Source organism: Pseudorca crassidens, chromosome 2 (assembly GCF_039906515.1).
Source record: "Pseudorca crassidens isolate mPseCra1 chromosome 2, mPseCra1.hap1, whole genome shotgun sequence".
Classification (NCBI taxonomy): Eukaryota; Metazoa; Chordata; class Mammalia; order Artiodactyla; family Delphinidae; genus Pseudorca; species Pseudorca crassidens.
The window spans coordinates 6353212-6376790 of NC_090297.1; the positions used below are offsets into that span (position 1 = coordinate 6353212).

A 23579-nucleotide genomic window follows, 5' to 3' on the forward strand; every position below is an offset into this window, starting at 1 on the left:
TTTAATCCGACCATTTTTCTCGCGAAGAGTCTTATTTTGGCAAAGTGGGCAGCAGATATGACAAAGGAAGAGAGAAGACTAACAAAAAGAAAATGGTCTAAGCCTTAAGGAGCTTACAGTCCATCTACCTGGGAAGGTAGCAGCCATGTCCCAAACACCACATCTGGTCCAATCGCTCCACTCATAAGCCCAATACATTTCAGGAGACACAGAGTAAAAATGCTAAGGGAAGTGATCAAAATTAGGCGGGCTTCAAGAGGAGACAGTCCATGAAGAGGTTAAGTTCCAGAGAGACCCCTGAAGGACATGAGGGGCACAACAGCAGGCAAGAGAGGGCTTCCCAAGTGGGACCAGAACCCCACCAAGGCGGGAAACTGAAAAAGAGGGGCTGTGGTGGGAGAAAAGCTCCTGTGAGGAGCGACCTTTAACTCACAAGCCACCCTGGTCTCGTGCGTAGGGAAATGGGTGTTGAAAGGCAGAGCTGACATTCCCATGAGTTTATGCAGGGATTAGGAGAAGCTGTTTTAGGAGGTATGCAGAGGAGTCACACAGGCCAGGAGGCTATTTTAATCTGAGCACTTCTTTAAAAAAAAACAAGCCGTCAGTGTTACCCACTATTTCCCTTCCAGCTCATGCCTTTCTGTTTCGTAACCAGCTATGAGCAAAACATAGCTGCCAAGCCTAGCTCTCTCCTTCATTTCTAAACACTCCCCAGATGCTTGCCTGCCTCCAAGGAGGTCTGGCCAAAATGCATCACCTCAGAAAGCTTCAGCCACAGCCCCGGCCAGCAACGTGTGCCCACAGCTCAACTTTCATGTTCTTCTACACGGTCTTCAAGCGGTTGGTTATGGAAGCATCTCCCCATCACTGCTACACACACTGCGAAGTCCTTGCTGATTCCAGGACAAACATTCCTGGTTCATTTTTATTTTAATTTTTTGCATGCGTTTTTGTTTTTTTTCTTTTAATATTTTAATTAACCAGTATTATCATATTTAGGTCAAAACTGTACCACAATAAACCCCCCAAACACCTTATTGAATAGAACTGCTTATATACCACTTATTTGTATAAAAACAGGATACTAGTAATTATTAATACTGCTAATAATGATACAAGTGAGACTAAAAAACGTGCTGGAGTATCTTAACAGCCAAGATTAGAAATCTGTTTCTCTCTTTTATGTCAATGAAGGGTACTTATTAATGAGTAGACTGAAAAGCACAAAATAAAACAAAGAACCTTTTAAAATTAAAAATCAATTTTTACAACAAAAGTATTCATCATATGCAATTTTTAAATATTAGGGTCTCCTAGCAAGAGATACAACGAAGTTAGTTTTGAGCAGGATTAAGATGCAAGGTAAGCAGACAATGGCATTAGCCGACCATATCCAGGTACTCCCAAATATAGAATAAATGGCAGAAATATTTTTTAGGTCTAAGAGAAAAGAGGTAGATAGCAATATACACCCTATTAGAGAAAACTGGATGCATCTGACAGAAAAACTGTCAGTATATGAACTAAAGATGAAAAGAAAAAGTAGCCTTCCTCCTGGGGAAGTGCCAGTATCCAGCTATATCTGGAATCCAAGGAACAATCTCAGCCCTCCCTTCTTCTGACAGCAGCCAAACTCTACATTCAAGGGTCCTCACCTGCCGCTTCCCAGCCCGAGTGCCCCTTCTGTGGTTCTCACCTCATGTTAGTGGGTGGCACTCTGCTATGACTAATTTGGACATCTACCTCCACCCACTCTGGGACTGGAGAGTACAGAAAGAGAGATTTAATTCACTTTTTATATCCCCCAGATCTAATACAGTACCTGTCTGGCATTATTACTCATTCAGGACAAATTGAAAATTCCTTGGTTACATGAATATTTCTAGACTGCTAGGATGCAAAACTTGATAAAAATCACCAAGAATTATTCTTTAAATGCAGTATCAACAGCTTATAGAAAACACTCTTAATGATGATACGCTGACTACTACATTTTTCCTTTTACTTAACACAGCAAATCTCAAACTTTTTGGTCTAACACCTTTATACTCTATTGAGTATCTCAGGGAAACTGTATTTTTGAGAGATTTCAAAATGTTTACTTATTTATTTATTTTAAAATAACAATAGGCTTAAATAACAATATTTAACAATCAAATATACTCTTACGAAAAATAATTGTATTTCCACAAAAAACAGTGAAAACAGAGGCAACGTTTTACATTTTTGCAAATCTCCTTAGGATCAGACTCCGTAGAAGACAGCTGGATTCTCACATCTGCTTCTCTACACTCAATATGTTACAGTACATTCTTTTGGTTACAGTACATGAAAAAAAAATCGAACCTCACACAGATATATAACTGGGAAAGGGAAGATTATGTGAATAGTCTTTTTGATAACTATGGATATGCTTTTTGATACTACACCAAAACCCAACATGTGATTGTTTCTTAAAGGTCTTTTGCACAATGTTAACCTAAAATCTTATCAATGACCTTTTGGATTCTTGTACATTAAAATCTGTTGGTCTGTCTTGGCCTTTGAATGGATCTTCCACCCATGATTTTGTCATGCATTGGTTAGATGGAAAATATTCACTCACTAAGTTTTGCAGATCTTCCAAATATTAACACAGTTAACTATACAATTTAAAAAACATAATCACATTCATTAATATCACCACACATCTCACAACAAGAGCCTGTGTACGTACAGAAGCTGTCAAACTCAGAGTGGTGGGTACGAGTTTTTCAAAATTCTAATTATTTACTTGAAAGCTCCAATCTTGCATTGGCAAAATACTATCAGCTGGTTTGCCTTGAAATGGCAGGCTCACTGCGTTCGTTCATTTTCAAGAAAATGTCCACCGATTACCCAAGTGAGTGAACACAGTTTATCAGTTATTCTCTCAGATAAAAATGGTGTTCCATGAAAGAAGCAGCTAGTTAAGCTTCTAACTCCAACAAACAATGCGTGTCCTTTGGTGTGCACCAGAAGTCTTCCATGGTGCTTCCCGTTTCATCATAACAAATACTGCAAAGACAGGAACTCAAGGGTCGGGATCTGATGAAATTAATAATGGGGCCCACAAACCAGCTGTGAGAAGCACTGATTATTATACATTAAGAACTTCAGAAAATACTGGAGGCTAACTAACTAGGAGGATTGACTTGTTTCCTGTTTTGTAATACTTGCTCCCCTGTTCGTTTACATACATTTCTTCCTCACTCCAGCCCATCAATGTGAAATATTATATTTGTGTTGAAGAAACGAGACATTTACGCATGTAACCTGCTTAAGAACTACGACGCTGTTACACAGAGAAGTCCACACGAAGAGAATGGACGCTGATTGCATCCATATTAATGGAAAACAAAGTAAAGTCTGGAGCCACTTTCTGAAGTCATGGAGACTGGGATTAACTCGGGGGTCACTGTCCAATAAACGGTCACTGGAATAAATTCTAAAAAACATACTGGAGGCTCAAATTCAAAAGGTCCCTAATCTAGAAAACGCCAGGTTAATCCTTCAATTAGTAACAATAGCTAACGTGTTAAGTACTTTCTATCTGTTCTGGGCGCTCTTACAGTATTATCTCATTTCTATGTACTAATTCATTTAATTCATATTTGGATATTAATCAGAGCACTAGCAGTGTTATTCACAGAAATTCAGATCTTATTCTATCTTGTGTTTAAAACATAGTTACTAAGAAGGTTTCTGCTTGATGTACAGCATTACCTAATTAACACAGCAGGTCTGGGCAAAACCAGGGTAGCCTTCAATTAAAGAAGGAAAATCAAGACCAAGGACAGTGTAAATCCCAGCAAGGTCAGATAAAGGATACTACATATGCAATAAGAAACCAAAGATGGAAGTCATATCCCAGGATGGTGCAAGACACATCTATGCACACCTTCATCCTTGCCTCAGGGTTTTTACCTATATTACCTTAAATTTAGGTATCACATACTTGTATGACAAACAGAAGCAAAATAATACTAGTTATCACTTATGAAGCGCTCTCTATACATTATTTCATTCTTCCATGACAACTCTACGAGGCAACGGCTCCACTTAACAGATAATAATAACAGGAGTAACTGCAACATCAATAAAGAAGCTAACATGTACGTTGAACATTAACTATGTAGCAGGCATTTCGAGCGAAGCAAACTCCACACACTGTCTTACCTGACCTTAAGGATGACCCTGTAAAGTAGGTGCTATTATTACCTGTACAGATAAGGAAACTGAAGCTAAGAGAGTTTATGAAATTACCCAAGATTACACAGCTAACAGGTTGGAAAAAGCAGGATTCAAACTCAAGTTTAGTTAACTCCAAAGTCAGAGCTCCCAGCCACACTCCATATGGCAGAGTGATTTTACTGAACCAAAATTACACAACTAATTATAAACAGAACCACTATGAGAAGCCATATCCTTTTCCTTAATTCACTTCTTTGTTCGTTTCAAGCATCAAAAGTAAGACAAAATAATCAAAAAGTGTTTTTTTTAAAGTTTGAAAATCATGTTAAAAGAGAAAACCCATCAAAGTTAAAGGTCAACTTATATAACATTGTCAAAATGGCAAAATTATAAAGATGGTTGCCAGGCATTAGGAATGGTGGGGGGAGAAGGGAGGGAATAGAATCTTTGTGATGATGGAATAGATCTGCAAAGCTACACATGAAATAAAATGTCACAGAGCTATTCACACACTATACTAATGTCCCCCAAGTCTGGATTCTGATGTTACACTGGAGTTCTATACCATACCTCCTAGGAGTAGGTGAGTGAGTGAAAGGTACATGGGAACACTCTGTAGGATCTTGCAACTTCCTATGAATCTAAAAAATTACAAGTTGTTTAAAGTCAAAAGAAGAGGTTAATTGAGTGATGTATTACAGATAGACTAGGGGTAAGAAAGAAAACCAGACATGAGAAAAGTTGAATAAATAACAGATTCCCTCAAAATACACTGTAGACAGGTGAATAAGTAGCTGAAGAAAGAACGCCACAGTTAGTAAGCTACGAGATTCAATGAATTAAGTCACACATTCCTTTTTTTCTCTGTATTTCCTAGGGATCTCTGGAGTGGGATCATCCTTTTTGAGACATCCTTAGCTGTGATGCATACTACCAAAAAACAAAAAAAACTCACCATCCTCACAACCAAGAAGGAAGAATTTCTCTGTGCCCTTAATGTAAATAATATACATATTTCGAAACAGCTGAGTTTAATCCCCATTATTCTACAAATCTTTGCTTTGGAATATGAAAAAATAGTCCCAGAAGCCAAATTACAACAATGATGGTAAGCCACTGTGTTTATTCCTTGAGTTAAAAAAAAATAGAAAGAAATTCATTGTATATGAAATCTAATACAAAAGAAACCAATGTAACAAAGCAGTATCCATGGCAACTACAACTTAATATTTCAGTCCTCTTCAGCTGCAGTGGATTAAATAAAATGACAAGATGTTCCCTTTGAAAAGTAACCCGTTACCAAGGAAACGTTTTAGTCTAAGAAGTAAACAGGGAATGGACAGAAAGGAGCAGGGAGCCTGCAAGTGAATATCAGAAAGGGAGCAGCATCTATGCAAAGAAGATGAGGCGGCAGCTGGCCAGACGAGGAAGCTTCTGGAGAAGAGCGAGTCGGCTGGAGACAGGGGCCGCCCGGCAGAACCACTCGTTCCCCCCAAGAGAGGGGGCGGTGTGAGGAAGGCACGGGTCTGTGAATGTTCGCTTAAGACCCCCAAGTATCTTTATGTGATCACGGTGACTGCTTACGACAAGAACCTGCATCTACAGGGAAAGAAGAGGGACAAGGACATGCGGTCCTGGGGAGAAGACACAAGGGGGTAGAACAGAGGTCTTGTACAGGCAGCCGGCGTGGCTACTTCCCATCACAATCCACACCCAGAACGTAAAGGCAGGGTGGCCTCTGGCCCATTCCCCAAAGGCTGGGACCAGTAACTCTCGAGTCAGACCCTGCCCCTGTGGCTGCTGCCATGGGTGAATGAAATCACATGCAATCTCTCTTCACCTGTCCTTCAGATCGCAAGGCTCGATGGCAGATCCTTCTTATCTTTTCCATAGGGTGGCAAGTTAAGCAGGAAGACGGACAGAGATCAACAGAAAGAAGATTCTAGAAACTCTGTTTACTAGCTCATTCAGAAGTGACCACAGAAATAACAGACTGGGGGTCCAGAATGAAATACACCAAAGTTTAGGAAAATCAAAAGGCAATTTACCAGAATCACTTCTGTTTACAAGGGTGGTGGGCAGGAGTGAAAGTCAGACTGACAACAAGGAAACCCAGAATGGTAGGCTGGGTTTCTCAGATTTCTCCAGCATGGACAGGTATTTCTAAAACAGTCTTTTCAGTAAGTCTGAAATTTCCTTGAAGTCTGACATAGCTTCTTAAAAATCCAAGTAAATTTTATATTCTACTCCATAACATATTCCCATTCATTTTAAGGTAGAAAAAATTTCCCTAAATCTGAGTAAAATCACTGTGCTCTGCCTATCCTCAGGACGTCCCACGATTTGGGCACCCTGCCGCAGCCGGGAGCGAGAACTTGATATACACACCTGAGTCTAGATGCTCAGTTGCCTGGGGGAGAGCACAGACTTCAGAGTCAAAGGAACCTGTATTAAAATGTCAGTAGCAAGGTTCTGTCAGCTCTGAGTGTGATCTTGAGGACTCAATTCAACCTCTCTGAGCCCATCTATGAAATCAAGTTCATAATGGCTACTTTGCAAGACAGCTATAAAAATAAAAGATGATCTATGGAAAGCAAGGCACAGTGCCTGTCACACAGTAGTCATCACTATTATTAGCTCCAAGCACTGCCAGGAGCGAGAACAGGAAGTAATTCCTCTGTTATGAGTTCCCAAAACACCACCTACCTCTCCTTCAGCCTCTTGTCACAGGCATGATTTTATATTTAATTTGTGTAATTATTTCTGTCCATGGCTATCCTGACCAAAAGCACCCTGTGGGCAGGAACCAAGTCTGATATTAGCTCACCACTACTTCCCAGAGCCCCCTGGCACTCACTAAAGATATTTTAAATGAGTAAATGACTCCAATATTTTAACTCATCTACCATTTTGCCATAAATAACAACTAAGTGCTTTACTGAAAAGTCAAGTCACCTGTGACAGAAGGCTACCCGCCCCCACGCCCCACCCCGCAAAGCAAATTCATCTGAAACAAGCTTGATAAACTGCCCAGAAGAACAAAACTCAGGATTCATTCAAAGTAAAAGAAAAAGATAACCAGTCAACATGTGGAAGAGTTAACATTCCAAATTCATACACAAATGCAAAGGTCAGGACAGGAATTCATTAAATTCCAGAATCATAATATTCTAAATTTTCTCTGACGGAAGGTTCCTCAGAGGCCATCTGATCCCAGCCTTCTAGCTTAACAGAAGAAACCAAGGCCGAGGAGATAAAGGTGCTCTTTCAAGGGGTCACAGTGAGTTAATCATAAAGGATCTCGAGCCTCTCTCCTTTCAGTAGAGTCCCCCTAAAGATAATGCAGAGTCCAGAACCAAGAATTTAGGCACTAGCTAAGGAGTAAGAAAAATTTCCAGGCTGACACTAGGAGTCAGTAAATATGGCCTCTATACAATAATATGCAGCATCAGAAAATAACTGGTAAAACATTTTTTTTAAATAATACATGGGAAAGGATCTAGTTTCAAAGCACTACGATGACCTCGTTCCACTGCCTGAAGTTCTTCTTTGCCTGATCTCCCCCACCCCCATCATGTAGTAACATGCAGCACATCTGCCCAGGGCACACAACTCCATCCCACCTCAGGCTCCTCATGGCTTTTACTGTCATCACCTGCTGCAAAGAAGAAAACAGCTGTAAGGACCATACCCAACACACACACACACACACACACACACACGACAGTTTAGGAAACAAATTTATTTTTAAAATCCCACCTCAGTTTATAAAGCAGCAGTATTCACAGGTTAAGCCAATTTCCCGACCAAAAATGTTGCTGGCTTTCCGTACATGGATATCAAACTTCATAATACACAGGAATGGAGTGTCCCCAGAAAAACAGGGGCTTTGGACCAAGCAAGTATGTCTATGATGCACATCTAAACGTCTCTTTGTTCCCACTGGGAAGTCTCTGGGAAATGCTTTTTTTAAAAAAAAGGACCATCACAACAGGATAGAAAGCCCAGAGATAAACCCACCTATGCGTTTATTAGCACCTACAGGACCATTAGCACCTATGGTCAACTAATCTATGACAAAGGAGGCAAGGATATCCAACGGAGAAAAGACAGTCTCTTCAATAAGTGGTGCTGGGAAAGCTGGACAGCTACATGTAAAAGAATGAAATTAGAACACTCTCTAACACCATACACAAAAATAAACTCAAAGTGGATTAGAGACCTAAATGTAAGACCCGACACTATAAAACTCTTAGAGGAAAACAATAGGAAGAACACGCTATGACAAAAATGCAAGATCTTTTTTGACCCACCTCCTAGAGTAATGGAAATAAAAACAAAAATAAACAAATGGGACCTAATGAAACTTAAAGGCTTTTGCACAGCAAAGGAGACTATAAACAAGACAAAAAGACAACCCTCAGAAGGGGAGAAAATATTTGCAAACGAATCAACAGACAAAGGATTAATCTCCAAAATATACAAGCAGCTCTTGCAGCTCAATATCAGAAAAACAAACAAACCCAATCCAAAAATGGGCAGAAGACCTAAACAGACATTTCTCCAAAGAAGACATACAGATGGCCAACAAACCCATGAAAGGATGCTCAACATCACTAATCATTAGAGAAATGCAAATCAAAACTACAATGCGGTATCACCTCACACCGGTCATAACGGCCAGCATCAAAAAGTCTACAAACAATAAATGCTGGAGAGGGTGTGGAGAAAAGGGAACCCTCTTGCACTGTTGGTGGGAATGTGAATTGATACAGCCACTATGGAGAACAGTATGGAGGTTCCTTAAAAAACTAAAAATAGAAGTACCATATGACCCAGCAATCCCACTACTCAGCATATATCCACAGAAAACCACAATTCAAAAAAAACATGCACCCCAATGTTCACTGCAGCACTATTTGCAATAGCCAGGTCATGGAAGCAACCTAAATGCCCATCGACAGACGAAGGGATAAAGAAGATGTGGTACATATATACAATGGAATATTACTCAGCCATAAAAAGGAACGAAATTGGGTCATTTGTAGAGACGTGGATGGATCTAGAGACTGTCATACAGAGTGAAGTAAGTCAGAAAGAGAAAAACAAATATCGTATATTAACGCATATATGTGGAACCTAGAAAAATGGTACAGATGAACCCGTTTGCAGGGCAGAAATTGAGACACAGATGTAGAGAACAAACGTATAGACACCAAGGGAGGAAAGTGGCGGGGGTGGGATGAATTGGGAGATTGGGATTGAGATGTACACACTAATATGTATAAAACGGATAACTAATAAGAACCTGCTGTATAAATAAGTAAATAAAATCAAATTTTTAAAAAAAGGGCCATCACCTTATTCCTATTCACAGTGGTGGTGTGAATATGGGGAGCGGTCAGGAGGGGAACGGGGAGGAGGCAGCAACGGTGGTGGCAGCTGTGGTAGCAACACAAGCATTAACATACACATACTCATCCCACTGTATCAGACACATACTCATCCCACTGTATTAGAGAGACTGGCAAGAAAAGAACAACATTTAATGCTGCATACACCAAATGTTACACGATATGGAAGTAAAGCTTTTTAAAAAACTTTAAGAACTGTAAAGAAAAATATAAACACCCAAAAAGCATAAGAAGAATGCTGGTCAAACATACTGGCCACTAATTTAATTACCATAATTCCTAACACAGTTCCTAAGATTGTCTTAGATGAACAGGTTGACCAAAAAATAGAGATGTTGTTAAGATAACTACACCTACATAAGACTGTAGACTTGGACTTTGAATTCATAACAGTAATACACTGATAAACTATGTGCCAGGCACTTTCATATCATTCTCTTCCAATCTTTCTAACAACTGTGAGAAATATTCACCCCCATATGACCCATGAGAAAACAGAGGTTCAGAGAAAGGAAGGAACTTATCCAACATCACAGCTTGTCCAATGTCACTTATTAAGTAGAATTTGAACCATATCATCTAGCTCCAAATCTAGTTTTCTCTCTTACCACAGATGCCACTCGTTTAATTCAACATATTTATGCCAGAGGCCCATTGGTCAGACACTCTCCTGGGAACTGAGCGCATGGTCTGTGCTCCAGAGGCTTGAAGTCCACTAAGGAAGACAATCAATCAAATCGTCACAAATAAAGCACAGTTCAAAGAACTCTGATAGGAGGTCTAAGTATCCCAACTAAATTCAAATGAACTGTTTTAGCTTAGATCCAAAGTATCACAGAGCATACATGTAAGAGACTAGATTCGTTTTCTTTCAGATTTGCTTTAAACAAATGTTCAACGACTTGTCACCCACCCTGTCAGAAACTGCTCAACACAGATGGCCGTCAGCTTGGGAGGAGGTGCACAAATAATTTCAAATCTCCCCCTACCCCGTATTTTCTATTTCCTCTTTTGTTTTGTCAGATTGTTGTTTCACAGCTTTAGAATGAACGTCTTTCTGGTGGAAGGACGACTTAGTCCAGTAATGACCAAAAATTAAAACAAAAGCTGAAAACGAATTCAGAAGGAAGAAGGATCAGGACCAATGAACAACCGAAGAATCACAGACATGGTGAATATCAGGTTGTAGGTGTATCAGTGTGTTTCAGTTAATTCTTAAGCTAACACACCAGACAAGAGTCTAGGAAGTGGTCAACAGCAGGGGTACGTTATGAGTGGATTCCCAGACTCTGCAAAATTTATGTTGACAGAGGAACACTTTAAATGTAAGGGTCAACCTCAGATTCTGACTCAAGATGCTGGTGTAACGACAAGAAAAGCTAATAACAGGATAATATTTGGGGGAGCTCTTACTTTTGCATTCTTTTGGAAACACACACTGTCTCTCTTCACCAGCATTTCCTGATACTCTTGAAGCCCAGCAGGAGGGGAACAAGAAGCCACAATGAAGCTAATCATCCTCTTTCCGATGTCCATGCCACCCGGGCCCTAGACAACATCCCCAAACAAGGGAACGACTTCCTGTGCGCTGCGCCTTTACCTCTACCACCACCAGACAAGCCTGGAAGCCTCAGAGCGGAAGGCGGCTGGGCAGCAAATAACCTTCCAAAAATATTTTCCTAAAACGGGAAAATGTAGTACAAATGCATGGCACGTAAGATAAAGCTCTAGTGACTCACTTTAGTGGATCTGAAACATAGGAACTGGGCTCTTAACAACAAAGGGTCCCCACAGACCCCGGTGGCAACTACAAGTCCTCGCCGTCCAATCAGGTGGCTGCAGGCGAGCTCCACAGACCACCAGCCAGCCAAGCGGGAGGACTCGGCCAGAGTTGATTCAGCCACCGGTACAGCCTCCTGTTCACATCTGATTTGCCAAATGTAAAAAAAGTTTAAGAAGAATTAAAGATTCTACAACAGAAAGGCAGTTCCACAACTGTTTTCCTAACAAGTATTCCCGACTCAAACGGTGGGCTTCTGAAACGAGGCAGAAACTTGAGTCCTGCAGGCCTCCCATCAAGGGCTGCGGCATCCAGCTCCTGCAGTCTAGAGAAAGGGTGACCTCACACTCACAGGAGACGAGCCAGAAGGAAGAGTAAAGGTGCTTCTAAGTGAAGTGAAAGATGGCAAGTTCCAGCAGCAGTGTTACGTGGCGTGGGGAAAAGTAAAAGTGCTTATCTGCCCCAAACTCCCGAAGGCAATGTTCAAATAAATGTGACCAAAAGGGGAGGACAGCCCTCACAGAAATGGAAAAGAGAATTAAAAATCGTAGGTAATAAGTGCAATAACCCTAAATTATCCCCGTATAATTCACCTCCTTAATCACAATCCCCAAATCGAACCTTCCAGAAGCCAGATTATACTTCAGTAACATTTTCGGTGGCTATAATTCATCGTTAGCCTTCCTAAACTTTCCGCCAAAATCAGGGGCCTCCTCGAACAGGAGTTAACCATGCCCAGCTCCGTATTCATATACAACGAAGGGCTCACATGAAGAATTTCTCCCTCTATCATGAGCGTACAGTAAATTTCTTCCCTATCCTCTGAGAGTTTCTCACTTGCACATTCTTCTATATTGTATGCTTCCTTTCATCCTCACAAAGACACAAAACTTAAGCGTCACTTCAAAATTTTTTCCAACTTCTATCAGATGAAAAAAGGGGAGAGGAAACAAAAAGGGACAATTAATATAATTCAAAAACTTCTCTTAATATCTACTTGGGGAAGAATTCAACTTGTCCTAAATCTGCATATTATGATTGGCTCCCTAAGTTAACTATGTTGAGAGCCATCTGTCTGAGCCCAGTCTGCAAACAGGACACACAAAAAGCATAACTGCCCCTCACAGAAAAGACTGGTGTCCGGTCCCATCAAGCAGTGGGCACAAAACCTGGCCTTGTAGACGCCTCCACCTTCTCAGGCATCAACTCCTCCTGTCACTCCTCTCCTGCAGAACTCGCAAGTCACACAACAAAATACACATACACAACAAATGGCACCTTTTGCTAAAACAAACAGAACGAACAAAAAAACCTGAAACCTCAACTTCTAACACAAATGTCATGGCGAACAATTTTTCGTTTTTAATTGCCAAGAAATCTTCCATAAGCTCCAAAAGACAGGATGGACTTGGAAGCAATAGAAAATGATGTGACATAACCTTTCATTTCTTAAAAAATCCATTTTAAGGTGATATTGTTGCAACCATAATCCATAACTGTTCCCTGCATAGGTCAAGACGTATGCACTATTTCAGGCTTCAGAAAAAGATCACAAGAATTATAATTTGCTCTGGCAAACAGGCTCTCAATCAAAACAAGTTCCACCCACCTTCAAAGCAACCAATAGCTGCCCACCTACCACCCTTCCTAAATCGTCCAAACAGAGCCGCTCGGGGGCCCAGGCATCCCGACCAGCCCCACGCAGCCCGGCAGCCTACAGGTTTGCTCTGCAGGTGTCTGAAGGCAAACAGGCTCGGCACCCGGCACCCAGAAAGACTCGGGCTGAAACTGCACCCGGAGAGGAAGAGGTGAGGGAAAGGGGAAGAGGACAGGGACCAGAGGGACCACGACGCTCTGCGTTTGCTTAATGCATCTCTGAGTATACCCCGTTCCATTCTCAGCTCTGATCTCACGCTTTGCACCACCACCTACACGGCCAGCCAGGGCTGAATTCAAGGCTCGCAGGAACATGCACTATGAATGATGAAATGATTCATGAACATCCTCAGAAGTGAGAGAGCGCAGCAAAACCATCACACTCTTTCAGTGAGGCCGGAGGAAGACAGCCTACCTGCAGGGGCTGAATGCATGGTCCATGCCTAACAGAGGCCCTGGTGAGTGTAGCTGCGCCCTGCGCCTCCGCTTACTGTGCAAACTCTGCCCTTTCTACTCTAGCAACTCAAAATGGAGGCACATGCGGTCTGAGAGACCTCGCAGAGCTCGCACTGAGCTTGTGCTGTGACCTAAGCCTTCACGCAGGACGCAGAAACTCCCCCTCACACTGACAGGACTGAGCATGTGCTGTGACCCTCCCTCATCCATACACTGTCTCTCAACGCAATCAATCTCAACCCTGCTGTTTCCGTAAATAAAGCCCAGCCAACAGACGAGGCAGCTTCTCCCCGCATACCAAGCTAGTGTGCAGGGAAGTGGGGCTGCAGAAAGGGGATCCCAGACGGCCAACATTAGGGAACTCGCAGGCCGAGCCACTGAGAGGCTGCAGACAGATGCCCTGCTCTGTCAAGACAACAGCAAGTTCTGTTTTGTCTTTTTAAAAAATAAATAAATAAATTATGTTTTAAACAGAGAGATCATCAAGAAGGAACAGAATGAAAAAACACAGATATGCATGACTATACACAGGATTAGCGAACAGGAATACTGCAGTCTATTTAAAAACACAGCAGTAGCTACCTAAGGGAAGCAACCCCACAAATTTCTTTTTGAAAACTTTAAACATTTGGAAAAAGGTCACACGAACAATCCTGGCAAAGTTATGGAGTACTGGGTATCACTGCAGCCACAAACACAGTGCGGATGATGTAGCAAGCAGAGTGTCTAAAGAATACTGGATTTCAGGCAAAGAGCTTAATCTCCCTTCGATAAGAAGCTCTAAAATCACTTAAATAATAAATAAAAACATCTCCTAAAGAGATACTAACCCAATCAGAGGTGTATAGCATAAGGAATGCACTCCTAGCAATAAAAAGGGCATGAAAGTTCAAATCAAGAGGCCAAAGAACAAGCACCCTGCCAACAAATACCCAAGCACCCAAAACAAATCTCAGTTTAGGCCTCTTGATTCAGAACTCTAGGCAATTCTCTGTAACACTGTCCATGAAGCTAAATTCATTTAAAAATTTAATCGGAAGCAATTTCCAAAGCCACATTAGCAAGACCACACCATCCGAGTCATCTGAGCACTACAAACTGTTCATACTGCCCAAGCACCAGCCAACACATTTCCTGTTAAAATCCTTAAAAACACATTTTATGCTCTCTCCCCCAACCTCCACCTCCACCAAAAGGCAAGCTGGTCTGTCAGCCATATAAGAAATCCTAGTTATGGATGTGTATGTGGGCTTAGTTTCCATTTGCAAACCAAGAAATGATTCTGTATAGTTATAATTTAAAAAGAAAAGAAAGACCATGAAACTCCCCCAAATTTACAAAGGACAAGAGAGGGTAGGAAAGAGCAGTGCCAATTCTGTTTCCCACAAATGTAACGGAATGAGAAGAAATTAAAACCTGCTTAGAAGGATACTCAGCGTCCTCAAGATTCCTAAAGTAAACGCAGGACCTATTCCACTTCCTTGGAGCCCGGTTATGCTTTCAGATCAACCAAATTGAGACTATGATTAAATAAAAAACTCTCATCATGCTAAAAAATGTAATTTACACAAGAAATGCCAAATACACTTAAACAGGTTTCACCTTTGACCCAGCACATGAAGCAAGCGTCATGTGGCTGGAATATCATCTTCCCGGCTGGTGCGTAAGACAACACGTCCCCAAAAGTGTGTGACTAGAAACAGCCCAGAGAAAAAGACTTTCTAAAAACAAGAGCAACTGAACTAGAACATAGCAGCAAATAGCATGAATATGACCACCAAACTGCTTCCTTCAAAAGTGCATTAAAAAAAAAAAAAAAACACCAGAAGCGAGATGACGAAGGGAGGGTCATCATTTGGAAAGCATTGGAATGAGACGCACATGTGTGCCGCCGCTGTGGCTCTAAGGCCTACCACCTTAAGAAGTCCACCTGTGGCAAATGTGGCTCCCCTGCCACGTGAAAGAGAAAGTGTAGCGGGAGTGCTAAAGCTGAAAGACGAGACACCACCGGGACTGGTCGAATGAGGCACCTAAAAACTGTATACCGCAGATTCAGGCATGCATTCCATGAAGGAACAACACCTAAACCCAAGAGGGCAGCTGTTGCAACATCCAGCTCCTCTTAAGGATTTCAACAATTAGTCACACAAAAAATGTTCTGGTTTAAAAAAACAAAACAAAACAAAACAAAACCACCAAGCCCTTTCACACATAAATAGCTTACTTGGAGTACTCAGCATAAAATAATAATTTAATAAATTCATCTTTACTCTGAAAAACCACAGTAACTGTTCCATGGAGTACAGCATAAAACCGGTTATTGGGATAGCAAGTCAACAAATGGGGACTATAATCTCAGTCCCACAAAATGCCCTGAGTGACACTAAGGGCAAGTTACCAACAGCCTATGGCCTGTTCTCTGTGATACTGGATCCCAGTTGTGACCCCGGCCTACTGCAACACTCTCTTCATTGTCTTTGCTGACACTGTGTCCTCACAGCTGTCCTTTACATACCACTTGGACAGACACCCCTTCTCCCGTGACCCCTCAGCGGCAGCACACCCTGGAGCTCACTCCCAAGGCCTCTTCTCTTCCACGTGGAGAATGCATCCTCTCTAGCACAGCTCCAGCCAGCCCCTCTCTGGAGACGCCTCTTTCCTAGGAGCACCTTGGAAACCTCAGACAGCTCTGCTGTCCTCCTGCTGCACCTCAGCTCGCCGCACCCTTCTCTGGGGTGCCGCAACTCTCTTAAGAGATGTTAAGCTCCTTAGGGTCAAGGAGAGTATCAAAATCCCCTTTATTGGAACCCCCCCAACTCTCCTGTTTTGTGCTTCCAAAAAAAAATCGGATGCACCGAGAGCATAATGTCACTTACACATAATTTATACATAAAAGAATTACATAAGCTAAATCTAATCATGAGGAAACATCAAACAAACCAAACTGAATAATATTTGAAAATATACTCTTCAAAAATGTCAATATCATGGGGAAAAAAAACAAAAAAAAGGTTAGGAAACATATTATGAAAACAAAGAGAGGCAAAGGATATTAAAGCAATACAACAACTAAACACCAATGCATGATCATGGGGGGGAATTACTATGAAGGTCAGTATTAGAAAAACTGGCAAAACGTGAGTGTGGACTGTGTTAGACTACATGGTATTACATCGATGTTAACTCTCCTGATTTTGATAACCATACTATGGTTATGTAAGAGAATGTCCTTGTTCTTGGACATTTAAATATCTGGGAGAAAAGAAGCTTGATATCTGCAATCCATTCCTAAATGGTTCAGGAAAGGAAAATACTATAGAGAGGATAATTAAGCAAAGATGGCAAACACAGAAAATAATGGGCAAAAACAGAGATAATAAAGCAAATCTGTAATAAGGTTTAAAAGATAATTAAATAATACTACATAAACTAAAATCAATGCAAATAAAATAATAAAGCAAATATGGCAAAATGTAACAATTGGTGAAATGGATGGAAGATACACGAGAGTTCTATGTACTAACCTTGTAACTCTTTTTTAAGTTATGTACATGAAATTCCAACTAAAAAATTTTCAATACATGAAACAAAAAATATTTATACTAGCCTTCAATCATCAATCTTCATGGAATCTGGAGACCAGACACACCAGTGGCAATGAGTGACCTGCCTGCCCACCTGCTTCCATAGTGCTCAAATCCCCAAACTGAATCCACTTAAGAACCAGCTAGCTCTAAATTCAACCCAACCTCAGAGTATGCGATCCGCCCTCCTCCTCATCAGAGAACATCAAGGAGCTCTAAAACCTGAAAATTAAGTGAGCCAGTGTGCCACTTTTAACCATGCATTTCAATTCTAGAAACGGGCTCTGTTTCCCCAGACCAATCCTTGTCTTGAGCTGAGGACACCTTGGAACTTTACGCAGTACTTACAGGCCTCCAAGACCCAGGACTTCTTATTTCCACTGGTTGTCTTGAACACTAGATACTTCCTTACTGAACAACCTGCCTGGACCTCATTCCTGCCACCATGTTGCCCTAACTTGTCATTTGGCTGCCGGCAGGGATTTGCATGCAACTTGCACGTGGGTTGCCCTAGTGCTTCCTTCTGAGGCCTACTGCTAGGTCTCCCCAGAAGGCCGGTGATCCTGGTACATCTACATTGCCTCTGGATCCTAGACCTCCCTCTCTCCTCCAATTACTCCTTAGTGAACAACAAGTGAAGGGTTAAAACTTCCAAATACATTAAATGGGGGCTGAGCAGGTGAAATGCATATATTATACTAATAGATTCTTTCTAAAATTATAAAGGTTTATTATATAAAAGCCAACTGAATAATCACTCTGCCACTATAATACTTAATGTTTAGTGAGCAGAAAATTTATGTTTATCAAAGGTAAAGTAAGAGCTGCAACATGGAAATTTCCTGGATTTAATTTTGAAGTGTTTTCTACTCTCCAGAAATAGAAAAATGTTTTATTTACTAACAAGAAGTTATAACGGGGCTTCCCTGGTGGCGCAGTCTGCCGATGCAGGGGACTTAGGTTCGAGCCCTGGTCCGGGAAGATCCCACATGCCGTGGAGCAACTAAGCCCATGCACCACAACTACTGAGCCTGCGCTCTAGAGCCCATGTGCCACAACTACTGAGCCTGCGCTCTAGAGCCCGCGAGCCACAACTACTGAAGCATGCGTGCCTAGAGCCCATGCTCCACAACAAGAGAAGCCACTGCAATAAGAAGCCCACGCACCGCGATGAAGAGTAGCCCCTGCTCGCTGCAACTAGAGGAAGCTCGCGCGCAGCAATGAAGACCCAATGCAGCCAAAAATAAATAAATAAAATAAATAATTTTTAAAAAAAGAAGTTATAAAACAAAATTAGCAATGAAATGTTAACATTCAGGAAACTCTAGAGAAAAACACTCACTGGAAAAAAGATATTCTATTTGACTTTTAATTAGTACTAACTTCCCTTCGAGAGAAAAGGTTTCAGAAACAGCTTATTTAAACGTTACTTTGAAATTGTCCCTGGTGTGTGCAAATGGAACTGAGCTTTATATTTATAATGATCTTATATCCAGTAAGCATGCTGATTTATCTTACCAGTTCTAACCATTTGTTCACATATTTTCTCAGATTTTCTATGGTAAAAATTATTGCACCACCTTTAATAAAGGTTCATTTCTTCATTCCCGATCCTCATATATTTTCATGTCTTAATGGTCATGGGAACCTTTCTATTGTCTCTGATTTTACAGAGAGTATTTCCAACACTCTGCCTTTAAGTACGGTGTTTGCTGCAGGTTTTCAGTAAGTATTCGTCAGAATAAGGAAGCTGCACCCTACAGTTAACTTGCTAAGAACCTCCCACCCTGCAAGTACTGAATGGGTGTTGAATTTTATCAAGTGCTTTTTCTACATCAAGATGACTGTATATACTTTCTTCTTCAATATGTTAAAAAATGGTAAAATGTTAACAGATAAATTACTATTAAACCATTCATGTATTCTATAAACCCAACTTGAACAAGTATATTTTTAATGCTTTGCCAGATTCCATTTCCCAATATTTTATTTAAACATTTTAAATGCATGTTCGTAAGTAAAACTGACCTATAAATCTTACTTTTCAATCTGGTTTTGGAATAAAGGTTTTACTTGCCTCATAAAATAACTTGGGGAACCTACACCTTCTTTCTCTGTTTTCTAGAACGGTGGTAGAATTCACCTGTAAAGCGTGAGTCTGGTTTTTTTCTTTTTGTTCTAATGAGAAGAAAAGGAAAAGTCCTGTACAAATTATGGAAACTGCCTTTAAAGGGAGAAGGCATGCTTCTTTTACCCACTTCCTCTTTCTTCCAGCCTTCAATCTGGATGTTGCGGCTACCATTCCATCACCTCCTTGAGCACAAGGTCACGGCTGAAGTTAAGGGTACAGAGGTGGCCCCTGGTATCTGCAGAGCCCAATACCAGCCTAGGACTGCTTCCTTTGAAACTTTGCTTATATGAGAGAGAAATGAAAGTTCTATTTTGTTCAAGCCTATTATATCGTCTCTTCCTGACAGTTCTAGCACTGAAGTTCTTAAATGTGTATCTTACCATTTATTTTATCTGATTCAAGTTGAAGACACATAGTTTCCTCCAACATTTTGTGATTTTTGACAGTGAGCTCAGCATTCAAAGATATTTTACCTGTATATACCCTACAGGTTCTTCAATGAGAGTGTGTCCTTCCTCCAAAATTGTACATGTTTCTGTCAGGTGTCCAGGGCAGCTCACTGGCACAAGACCTTCTTTTTTTTTCCTTTTCTGCGGTACGCGGGCCTCTCACTGTTGTGGCCTCTCCCGTTGCGGAGCACAGGCTCTGGACGCGCAGGCTCAGTGGCCATGGCTCATGGGCCCAGCCGCTCCGCGGCATGTGGGATCTTCCCGGACCGGGGCACGAACCCGTGTCCCCTGCATCAGCAGGCGGACTCTCAACCGCTGCGCCACCAGGGAAGCCCGAAACCACTTTTTATATTATATTCTCATCCTGGAGTTCTTGTATTTTTCTTCTTTTATGTATAATAAATTTATTTATTTGTTTGTTTGCTTGTTTTTGACAGCATCAGGTCTTCGCTGCTGCGCGCGGGCTTTCTCTGGTTGTGGCGAGCGGGGGCTACTCTTCATTGCGGTGTTCGGGCTTCTCACTGCGGTGGCTTCTCTTGTTGCGGAGCACGGGCTCTAGAGCACAGGCTCAGTAGTTGTGGCTCGCGGGCTTTAGAGCGCAGGCTCAGTAGCTGTGGCACATGCACTTAGTTGCTCCGCGGCATGTGGGATCTTCCCGGACCAGGGCTTGAACCCGTGTCGCCTGCATTGGCAGGCGGATTCTTAACCACTGCGCCACCAGGGAAGTCCGTCTCGTATTTTTCAAGAGTACAAATTCAAGCCCCAATTGTCTTGGGGGCAAGGCCCAAAGTTATGAGTTATAAGGGGAGTTCTCCTTCTATTCCTCCTCTTCCTTTTTTGGTCTGGAGTACCAAACACAGACAGGTTTCCCTGTCATCTCCTTCTAGTTCCAGATATGTTACCTAGTTCACCCTTCCACCAAAAGAATAGGCCTTCGATGGTCCTAACTTTATACAGGCTCTCAGCTCCAACTCCCTAAATCCTTGAGATCAGGACCCCATCTCCTGTACCTGGTGCGTGTTAAAACCAAAGACACCATGTGAAGAAGATGAGCAAATGGCCCGACCCCTCTCACCGCAGGCTGCTGAACTTTTCAGTTTCTCTTAATTCTTGCGAGCTCAGCTCTGCATTTAAAAGATTTGTTGTATTTTATTCAGTATTTGTATATGTTTACTGGCAAACGGTTTTTGGAATTATCAAATCTGGGTTTTGGTCCTATTTTACTAAAGTTCTTTCACCTTCAGTCAGCTGTGTTTCCAAATATACACGTATTCTCATCCCAACCGTCTCCAGTACCTGCCATCACAGGTAAATGTTCTGAGAGTGCAAATGTGATGACAGAGGAAAAGTGAACAAGAAAATGTTCGTATCCAGCTCTAGCTTCTCACCCCCAAAAGCTATACAGACAATGAGTTGTGATGAGTAGAAAAGTTGACTTCACTAAAACAGAAGTGAATTTTGAAATGTCTCAAATCCAAATTAACTGAGATAAGGGAGATCTAGATTGTCACTTTACAGCCGAAGTATAAATATCTATGTTGAAAAAAGATGGTCACAATGTTATTTGACCATGTTATTTAAATAATGGAAAACCCATAGATGTTCAATAATATGAGGACAGATAAATTATGAGACATCCATATGATGGTGTATACAGGGTGCTCATTACAAATGTTTGTAAAACGTTTAATGACGTGGTACTATGTTCAAAACAGAAGATGATGAACGAATAGAGGAATGCGTGATTATTTGTAAATTATGTATAAACAATATTTTAATTATAATCTTAAAACATACACATATACCTATACAGGTGCACAAAGATGTATATTCAAGGAAAAACACAAATATAGGTTATAGAATTATTATAACAGTTTGCTTCTTTAATTTTTGAATTTGTCATTATTTTCTGGTAAGCACGTGTTTTTCTCTTCATTAGAAAGACTAAAAGTTATTTTCTAACACAGCCAGAAGAAAATACGCTGTATATGAATCAATCTACGATGAAATCATAGAAGTTAAGAGCACAAGGTTTTGAGTCAAACAGGGCTGGGATTTCCTGTTTACTAACCTTAGGCAGCTGTTTAATATAATATCGATTTTCCTTTTCCTCATTTATAAAATAAAGATAATACCAACTTCAATGAGCTTTTACGGGAATTAAAAACTAAACAATCCAGGACAGAGTGAGCATTCACTTCATGGTAGTAGTAGTTGTTATCGCATACGTCTTGAACAGATGATGTTATAAATTTGATTCCTTGAGGTGGCACTAAGAAATATCAACAGATAAACCTACTAAAAATACAGCTTAAGATGTCAAAACCCATCCATGTGTGAGAGAGAGCAGAGTCTGGGATAGGAAATTGGAAGTAAAGATATTAAGGACAATGAGATGAGGTTTCCTACTGTTAAAGGTGAGAATTACAAATAAGGAAAAAGGGAAAAAAAACTTGCAGGAACCTTGTATTATTGGATTAGAGTTGGAAAATTTGGTGTGAACTCATGGATACACATACACACAGATATGGAAGTAGATGTAAAAGTGTGCATTACCTCCCTTCCCCTCAGCCCCCAAGCTCTGTTCATGCAGAAGGCCTGAGAACAGTGATACAAAGTAATGAGCATACCGAGCATCACATCTGGGTTCCTAAGTATCATTCTCCAAAATTTGGCACAATCTGACCTCAAAATGGTAGTAACAGATTATGAACAACTGGATAAAACTGGCAGCCATTAGTCCACCCTGCCATGGATACATGAATAATTCGAAGTCTGATGAGGAAGAAAGCACCTACAGGGTCTCAAAACAACCACCTACAGAATGGTCACTAAGGGACGTGTGGACACGGGTGGGGGTGGGGCGATGCACTGGGAGACTGGGAGTGGCGTATGTGCACGACCAGGTGTAAAACGGATAGCTGGTGGGAACCTGCCGTACAGCACAGGGAGCTCAGCTCGGTGCTCTGTGGTGGCCTAGATGGGGTATATATACCTACATGTATATATATAGCTGATTCACTCTGCTGTACAGCAGCGACTAACACAGCATTGTAAAGCAACTATAACCCGATTTAAAAAAAAAATTATAAAAGGAAAAAGAGAAATTGTACAATCGCAAAGCCTGGCAGACACCACCTTATTCAATGTATCACCGTGAACATTACCAGCAGTGGGACAAACGAGAATTGTGTAGCACCTAACGGATGCAGGAAAAAGAACACATGACTTTTGTACTGTCCCTGTCAAAGATAGACGATATAAATGCAATGATAAGAAAACATCATAAATGCAAACTGAGGGACAGTCTACAAAATAATTAGCCTATATAATCTTCCAAAGTACCAATGTCATGAAGTGAAGGAAAGACTGAGAAACTCTTCCAGATTGAAGGAGACTAAACACACATATGACAACCAAATACATAATGCTGAACTGGATTCCTTTTGCTATAGCCTTTTGTTATAAAACTTGAGTGGGGTCTGAGAATTCCAGGGCAATAATATTTACTTGGTAATTTCCTGATTTTGAAGGCTATATTGTGGTTATGCAAGAAAAATGCCCCTGTTCACAGGAAATACACGAAGTATTAGAGTGTGATATAGCCTCATGGTGACAACTTATTTTCAAATGGTTCAGTTAAGCAAAGATCTTCTAGTGCACTGGCAACTGTTCTGTATGGTCAAGACTGTTTCAAAACGAAGTAAAGAAAGATGAATCATACAAGTAAAACACTCAGCACAGTGCCAGGTGCACAGTGCTCACTAACTATAGCTATTATCAGTAACATTATTGCCACTGTAATGGGGGAGATTATATATATAAATTCTTGCAAGTGCCTCGGTTTATGATTACTTCTAAATATAAGGATAATAATACTTAAGCCTCGATATTGCT

At 41.1% G+C, this 23579-nt stretch overlaps 1 protein-coding gene and 1 pseudogene across 5 annotated transcripts in view; one reads left to right on the plus strand and one right to left on the minus strand.

The window, feature by feature from the left end:
* Positions 1-23579, minus strand: part of RERE (arginine-glutamic acid dipeptide repeats) — a 426633-nt gene that overhangs the window by 130946 nt on the left and 272108 nt on the right. The window contains exon 1 of one of the 5 annotated variants that reach the window (XM_067719208.1): positions 13478-13728. The exons of the other annotated variants lie outside the window; for them this stretch is intronic. Coding sequence (XP_067575309.1) covers positions 13478-13503 — 26 coding nt within the window. The 5' untranslated portion in view covers positions 13504-13728. Of the gene's footprint in view, positions 1-13477; positions 13729-23579 lie in introns of those variants that run through there. 5 annotated transcript variants of the gene reach the window in all.
* Positions 15352-15685, plus strand: LOC137214866 (large ribosomal subunit protein eL37 pseudogene; annotated as a pseudogene).